This window comes from Rhamphochromis sp. 'chilingali' (assembly GCF_963969265.1).
Source record: "Rhamphochromis sp. 'chilingali' genome assembly, chromosome: 20".
Classification (NCBI taxonomy): domain Eukaryota; kingdom Metazoa; phylum Chordata; class Actinopteri; order Cichliformes; family Cichlidae; genus Rhamphochromis; species Rhamphochromis sp. 'chilingali'.
The window spans coordinates 20,837,754-20,845,645 of NC_137947.1; the positions used below are offsets into that span (position 1 = coordinate 20,837,754).

The following is a 7,892-nucleotide window of genomic DNA, read 5'->3' on the forward strand; positions in this document are numbered from 1 at the left end:
TGCAACCGGTTCGGACTGGACTGATGGAAATATTAATGATGACACCAGAGGGAAAGAAACCATACTCTCAGACCGATTTGTTAGTACAAGAACCCCAAACTTTCAGCTTGATCAGTCAGACTCAGATGAAAGCAGTATATTTCTTTCTACGTGTTTATATTGTTATTTTATAGTTACCGTTAGTTATCGTCATTATTACGCTTTCTCATTGCTTCAAAGACCATCTTTACAAAAACAGATCCTTCATTTGTCCCCTATGACCCGGAGAGCTTCCAGGTAAACAGCTTTGTGCATGTGCATTTTGAATACTTGCTTGTTTTACACGAAGCAGGAGAAAAACATACACGTCTGAACCACAAACCACATCCGCCGCATCGCTAAGAGCCGTTCTGTCTGTCTTCTGCGCTCCAGGCGCGCAAGCGAAAGCAGCGCTTTTTCTGTTGTAGATGCGTTCAAGCTGCCGCTGGACCAGCAAGAACAGCTTTGAACCGGTTTGGTCGCCGGCTGCAAAGCAGGATGCACAATGAAACACTGTTGATGCAGTGCGTTTTCTGGTGAAGGAACCCCTATAGTCCAGCTCAAAAAACAGAAAGAGTGTGCGATGCCTTCATTTTTATTTGCTTTGTAGCGATACGAGGTGTTTTATTTTTTTTTTTAACAAGGAAAACATCCTAACATGGAAAGTTCCCGCAGAGCGCGCAGTTAGGCAGGCGCCTGCAGCTGTATTTGTATATGCTGAGGTGAGTGCCGCATGTATTGTTTTTTAACAACATTAAAAAACGCGTGTCTTTTTGCAGTGAATCAAAGATATATGGCTACAAAACGTCGTCACTTTTTTATTTTCACAAGTGTTGGTCAATGGCAGTGTTAGCGTATGGCTATATCCATAAACTGTAAGCAGCTTTTTTGGTTCCTATTTGCTTTACATTTATATTAAAGATGCCTTCTTTGGCTGAATTGTATTTACTGTAAACATGTAAATACATGCTTTGTAAACATACAGATCTGACATATCTGAAGCTTCGCACTAACTTTCCCCTTAGTGACGCAAAAATAAAGTGCGGTAGTTATGATCAGCGGTCTTAAAATCTTGGGTAAGAACAGAAGAGAAACCTCTTCTATAGCCATCTGAGCTGAGTTGAAGGGAAGGTTGAAGGTGAAATGCTTTTTTCTTTCTTTTTTTTTTAAACTTTCTCCTCCTTCGAGGTGTGGTTAAAGAGAAAGGCTCAAAAGGGCCAGTTGACTCTGAGTAAGTTGCAGTCAGTCTGTGTTTAAGACCTGACACAGGTGGCCTCCCTGTTTGGCCAGGCCAGGTGCCGCAACAGCCTTCCCCAGATTAAGGCTTGAAGTAAGTGGTTTTTGTAGGTCAGGTCTAAAAATATCATCCAGGGATGAGCACTCTTTTTTTTTTTGTTTCAATTTTGCTGTAAAAATTTAATTGTATTGTTTGTTTCTATGTTCTTACCAGGAACACCACCTCCAGAAGCCATAACAGATCCCAGAGCGCAGCAATAACATCAGCATCATGGCTTCAAAAGTGCTCGATGGAGGCTGGGGATGGGCGATTGTTGCGGCTTCCTTCATGGCCCAGTTCCTTGCTTATGGATCACCCCAGTCTGTGGGTGTACTCTACCCTGAGTGGCTCCATACATACCAGCAAGGCAAGGGCTTGACTGCCTGGGTGGGCTCCCTTGTTTCTGGAGTGGGACTAATAGCCAGTGAGTAACACACATTGTAATGGCATACTATACTTCAGTATACTTTAATATACTTCATATTGGGGTAGAAGAAGTAAACTCATTAGCAGAGATTTCTCAGTCCGAGGTTGATTTTCATTATCTGATGATTTATTGGTAAGCAGTAAATTGATGTTACCATAACATTTGGATATTTTTACTTGCTGTTAACAGTATCTTAACCTCTCTGAGTTAGAGAGGTTAAGATATCATATGTGATTTGTGGTAAATGTAAAGCACTAAATCCTCACCTTTATACCTGTCTTCCTACAATTTCCTTCCCAGTTATGTACCATAAGATGTCCCTGATAACAAATGAGACATAACACCTGCTCAAAGTCTGAAGGCTGACTTATATGTAAAGGGGCAATTGAACTAAAGTAAGACTGGGGTATATTGGATGTGCCAGTTTTTAATATAAAAACGTATTTATTTGAAGGATTAAGCCAGTTGTCACGGCTGCGGGGGGCAGACGTGTGGTGAGTGCGAGGGAGGACCCAGACGCTGGCATTGGCTTAGATGTGGCGAGCTTTATTAACATACAGTGGAGGCACAAACAGAAACACGGTGAACAAAATAAAACCTAAAGGTGACCTAAACTGGGAATGGCTAACAAAACGAACCTGAACTGACGACTCTGGAGAAAAGCAGGGAAGAAACACAGCAACGACTAGCAACGGACATGAGTGAACACACACTATAAATACACAGAAGGGAACGAGGAAACTACACACAGGAGGGAGGCACAGCTGATCGTGATTGACAAGACGAGAGGGGAAACGCAAACTGAATACACTGGCATAAGACACAGACTTTCACAATAAAACAGGAAACTAAAAAAGTAACATTTTACTTTTACTTGGAGCAGATTTGATGTGATGTAATGGAATGGGATCATTTGCTTCTTAATCTGACCAAAGACAAAGGAAAACAAAGATAAGTTGAGGCGAAAATACAGATACTATATATATATATAAGCTTTATTGAACCCACATATAAAAAGAGAGAAGCAAAGGTGCCTGAAAGTAAACGACCATGGCCACTGGAGTATGAATGTAAAATATGAATACAAAATATATTCATCCTCCTTAGCCTTTCAGTCATTTCTGAAAGATATCATATCATAGAGTACAAAGTATGCTCCACAGCAGTTAAGCAAAAGAATTAGTGATATAGGCCTTGGTTGACATTGTTGTATAAACCAAAGCTTATCTTCCAGCCTTGCTTCTTGCTGTCTTTTTCTAAGGAATGAGGTAAAAATCATGCCTGGATCTACCCCAAAGGGTGGCCAATCTCTGGACACATGTCCCAGCCGTCAGCCTGTTTCAGCACTGCAGTTTCTGCTGTACAATGGCCAAGTCTTCCTCCTGCTTAGAGAAGCAATCAGCAAATTGTACATAAGTAAAGCAGTCTGAATGGGTATGGCAGAGTGAAAAAAAATCACTGTGTACTAAATTTCAGAATTGCTCTCAGTATAGTATAAACAGTTTGTTGCTCTATTTGTAAAAGGTGATTAAAAATACATGTTAAATATTAGCCAGGTAAAATTGCAATAAGGTTGGGATTAAATAAAACTGGAACTAAACTAAGTGATGAACTTTGTGAGAGATGTGAGAATCCTTCAGGCAGGTTGCCAGTTTAAACCTAATGTGATGTGTCAGTGTCATGCTTTGTGAGTGAGATGAGATTTCTGACCATCACTTTTTTTCTGCCTCTGTGTCTCTTTCTGCCATTGCTCCTTCAGGTCCTATCTGCAGCGCCTGCGTGGACAACTTTGGCGCTCGCCCTGTGACCATCTTCAGTGGTGTAATGGTGGCTGGCGGCCTGATGCTCAGTGCCTTTGCTCCAAATGTTGAATTCCTTATGTTTTCCTATGGGATTGTGGTCGGTAAGGAAACACTTTATAATCACACTGAATGACATCCTCTTTTGTGTTTTATGCTATACTTGGCAGTGCTTCAAGAACACCTGAGATTTATTCACCTGACCGTCGTTAAGACAGTCGGCTATGGAGTTCAGTCTTGTCAGTGCGCAAAACGTTTTTTATGTTTCTTCGATCATTGATGTAGACTAAGCTTGTTTTCTTCTAACATATGAAAATCCTGTAACACATTATATAATCATTTGGAGCAAACAGGGGCACATGGCCTTGTTGAACTGTTTCGCACCATTAAATGCTGATGATCAGTTGGGTATTAATGATTATCACTGGCACTGAGAATTAGTGGACAAGACATACAGTAGTGTGACGTAAGAGTTGTTTGATATTGCTTGTTGACAGAAAAACAACATTATAGGTTAGCCACATTCCTGTATGACCTTTTACTGCCTTTGTGGCCTCATCAGTATGCACTTGTGCCCAACACCACCTGTTATTGCACCTCAAGTGACAGCCCCGCTATACTTAATCCTGGGTATCCATCGCAGGATTAAATAGTTCCTTTAGCGAGTCAGCGCTAGAGGTCAGAGGCCATGCATCTTTGAAAGCAGTCATTTATTTTTAGAGTGGTCCTTAGAATGCTGACTGTAGCTGTAAAAGCAGTTTACTGCTCACTGTATCCTTTGTTTTGCTGAGGATATCTGATGCACAGTGTCCTCTGAACTTAAGGCTTCATGCTGCTTGTATAAAGCAGTGAGTTCAAGTTTACAGCAATATTGTTTAACTAAAATCTACAAAACATACTTTAAAAATTGTGATTAAAATGTAGTTGTTCTCTACTCATTAAGCAGTCGTATTCATGTGCCATTGCATCCCCATTCTTGTTTATTTTTCATGTTTTACGTGACATTTGCGTTTTCTTCTTTCTCTTACCATAGGCCTGGGTTGTGGTCTGGTCTATGCAGCCACCTTGACAATCACCTGTCAGTATTTTGACAAGAGACGCGGCCTCGCCCTTGGCATTGTCACCACAGGTACTGCTGCCTTCCTCTGACCTGAGGGCTATGGGTGCAAACCAGGTCTCCAAGCTCACTTCTTTCATGTTTGCGCTGCTGGGAACCTTAGGAAGCTGAGGTAAACATCAGTAGAGTAGCAAAGTCAGAGTGGTCTGTGGGGTAGGGAAGAGGACTGATGACCAGCAACCAGATGTGGTTTGGCAGTCGAAACTGGTAAATAGTTGAACAAAATGTTGTGAAACTACTTGACATAGTTACATTTTAAAGATTATTAGTAACATCCAAGTCTTATTTTTAAAGTGAGTCTAGCAATGATTTAGAACTACAGAGCCATCTCAACACAGAGCCGTCGTTCTGGTTGTCAGTTACACTTTAAAGTTAGTGGATGATAAGGCGCAATGGCTTTAAGTTGTATCGATTGATGTGTTATTGTATTACTCATTCCATTTCTCCTTTTCTCACCCAGGCACAAGCGTTGGAGCATTCATCTACGCCACTGCTCAGAATGAGCTCATCATGTTGTATGGCTTGCATGGTTGCCTCCTTATCATTGGAGCTTTAGCACTAAACCTCATGGCTTGTGCTGGCTTCATGAGGCCCCTCAATATGCCTGGGTACTACCTCAAACAGAAGGCCGCCCTCGAGCGCAACACAGAAGAGCAGATTTTTGAAAAGCCCCAATTGGGAGACCTGAAGATGACTGCAGGTTCTACTACAGCTACTCCAGAGAAAACACTGGGTGTGAAGGAATTGCTCATTACCATTGATGCCAAGGACTTGGCCATTCAGACTATGAAGAAAAAAGGCAGCTTCTTTTCTGGGTTTGATATCATAAAGGTCATCAAAGAGAAACGGCAGGCTTACTCCAAGTACATCCACTCCATGTCTGAGATCCTGCAGGACCAAGTGATGGTGGCTTTCTGTATCGGTGTCTTCATGTTTAGTTTAGGTGCATTCCCACCTGCGCTCTTCATTGAGGATGTGGCACAGAGTCAAGGACTCATTGAAGAAGTTAGTCTAATTCCTTTGGTATCAATAGGGGCCATTGCAGCTTGCGTAGGTAAACTAGGGCTAGGTATCCTGGTGGACATCAGGTGGATCAACAGCATCTATCTCTATGCCTTCACCATGTTTGCAGGAGGTGTGGCACTGCTCATTATTCCTCTCACTAACAGTTATGTAGGACTGCAGATCCTGTCTGCCATTGTGGGTTTCGCCAATGGAAACTGGTCTCTCACCTCCTACATTACCACTAGGATTGTTGGCTTGGAAAAGCTGACACAAGCCCACGGCATCGTCATGTTCTTTGGAGGATTTGGGATCATACTTGGGCCCCCTGTTGTAGGTAAGTTGTAATTATTCTATTTTGTGCTAATATAAAAACCTGGTGTAGCTTTTAGAGACGTTTCAAAAATCAAAATCTTACAGGGAATTGCAAAAGGCCTGTTAACTTCAGGAAATGACTCACTGCTGTGTCTGCAAGGAATCCCTCTCTGCTCACAGTTTCTGTTTTTCTCATCACTTTCTAGGGTGGTTCTTTGACTGGACACAGTCATATGACCTGGCGTTCTACTTTAGTGGGAGCTTTGTGTTGCTGGGAGCATTCCTTCTCACTCTGCTCACCCTTCCCTGCTGTAACGGGAAGCACCCCGAGAATGACAAACCGGAGGTCCTTTATAGCAGCAGCTGTGACAAAGTTGCTTCAGTAGCCTGAGTCTGAACACCTTTCACAAGATTTCAGATATTATTCAGCAACTTTCTTTGAACTCCTAGAAGAATATTTTTGTTTTGACTGTACAGGGGTCACCCACTTATTTCTGGTGCCAGATATTAATACACCAAAATTATTAAATAGAGGCCATTTCTCTGTGCTTGGCCCAGTTTCTCAGGTTAAATCACACACTGCAGATCTCTTTTGAAGATTTGATTCTGATGCCTGTGTCGACTTTTATTACTGCCTCATTTTACGAGGTAAACTGAACAACATTGTTCAAATTTGAAACACTGATACTCACTTTATTGTTAGTCTGAAAAATAAAGACAAGGTGCCATTCATAACGCTGGTAAAACAAATCTTTGTAAATTTGTTCTGTGTTATTTTAGCGTGATGACAAACATATATAACTTTTTTTTTCATGATTACTTAACTATAATACTGTTATATCTTACCAAAGCATCCGTAATAGTCAATACCTGTCAACACATAATGCCTGTTGGAACAATGATAAAGCCTTTGTTTTACATGATTTTTAAAGTGCATTCACTTAATTTATACACATACCTCTTTTTTTCTGAATCAGACAGAAGTAGACGAAGTCATTCTGATTCAAAAATATGTAAGCACAAGAAGGAGATCCCATTGTTTTTCCAACAATAGCAGCATGTTGATTCTCTTTCTGGTGTGATTATTATGAACTCTGCTGGCATATTCACCTGACCAGGCTGGTCCTTTTCATTTTCATGTTTTGTCTGTCTATGTTTATGTGTACATTCTGTCTGTCAGTGTTCACACAGGCATGTTTGTACATGAACACAGGTTGTGTGTTTGTATTATTTGACCTTGTTTTTTTGTAATACAGCAGGTTTGTCCTTTGTGCGTGTGCCATTTATATGCACAAATCAGCCATAGAGCTGTAAAAATGTTTTTGCTTAATTTGATGTCATCATAATTGTAATGAATACATTGCAATAGGCTTTTTTTGGTCACTTGAATGTTGGTGAATAGATCACTACAAATGCCCTTGATGTTTCTTAACAGTAAGTTGGGACTAGGGTTTGCTTAATTTGCTTTTTATATTTGTAGAGGGTACTCATAGAGCATGGGTTAGGTCCTGTTTATATGGATGAGACTGTAAGATTTGGCCACTATTATTATTATTTTTTTATTCCATTATTATACTATTTATGTTGTTTGTTTATGTCTTTATTTCTGTTCATTTAAACAGAATTTTTAATTTAAAAGTGTCAATAAAAAAATTCAGATTAATGGTATTGAGTCTTTACATTTTTGTCGAAATAACTTTAATCCCTAGTACAAAGTAAACATGTCCTTGGTCATGTTTTTCTGCATTTGCCTGGAACACTTAAGGTAAAAATAAATAATAACATAATAAAACATCTTGATATATATTTTTCCACTTAAGCTCCTCTACAAATAAAATGATCTGGTGGCAATTTGGGATACAATTCCGACACCGAGCATCTAACCTACAGTAAAGTAAGCTACAGCATCCTGGTCCTGAAGGGCTCGACTTCTCCTTA

At 40.4% G+C, this 7,892-nt stretch overlaps 1 protein-coding gene across 1 annotated transcript; it reads left to right on the forward strand.

The window, feature by feature from the left end:
• Positions 1–466: 466 nt before the first annotated feature.
• LOC308387930 (monocarboxylate transporter 9-like) lies at positions 467–7,617 on the forward strand. Its single transcript, XM_080868327.1, has 6 exons — positions 467–740; positions 1,469–1,718; positions 3,481–3,624; positions 4,554–4,649; positions 5,098–5,976; positions 6,161–7,617. The coding sequence occupies exons 2-6, from the start codon at positions 1,526–1,528 to the stop codon at positions 6,343–6,345; spliced, it is 1,497 nt and encodes a 498-aa protein (XP_080724453.1). The 5' UTR covers positions 467–740; positions 1,469–1,525; the 3' UTR covers positions 6,346–7,617.
• Positions 7,618–7,892: the final 275 nt, after the last annotated feature.

Excerpts from the sequence above, each read along its gene's own strand:
- LOC308387930 (XM_080868327.1), top strand. The coding sequence starts at position 1,526 with ATGGCTTCAAAAGTGCTCGATGGAGGCTGGGGATGGGCGATTGTTGCG. Across the intron at positions 3,625-4,553 it reads TTCCTATGGGATTGTGGTCG|GCCTGGGTTGTGGTCTGGTC; the intron begins GTAAGGAAACAC and ends CTCTTACCATAG. Across the intron at positions 4,650-5,097 it reads CCTTGGCATTGTCACCACAG|GCACAAGCGTTGGAGCATTC; the intron begins GTACTGCTGCCT and ends TTTCTCACCCAG.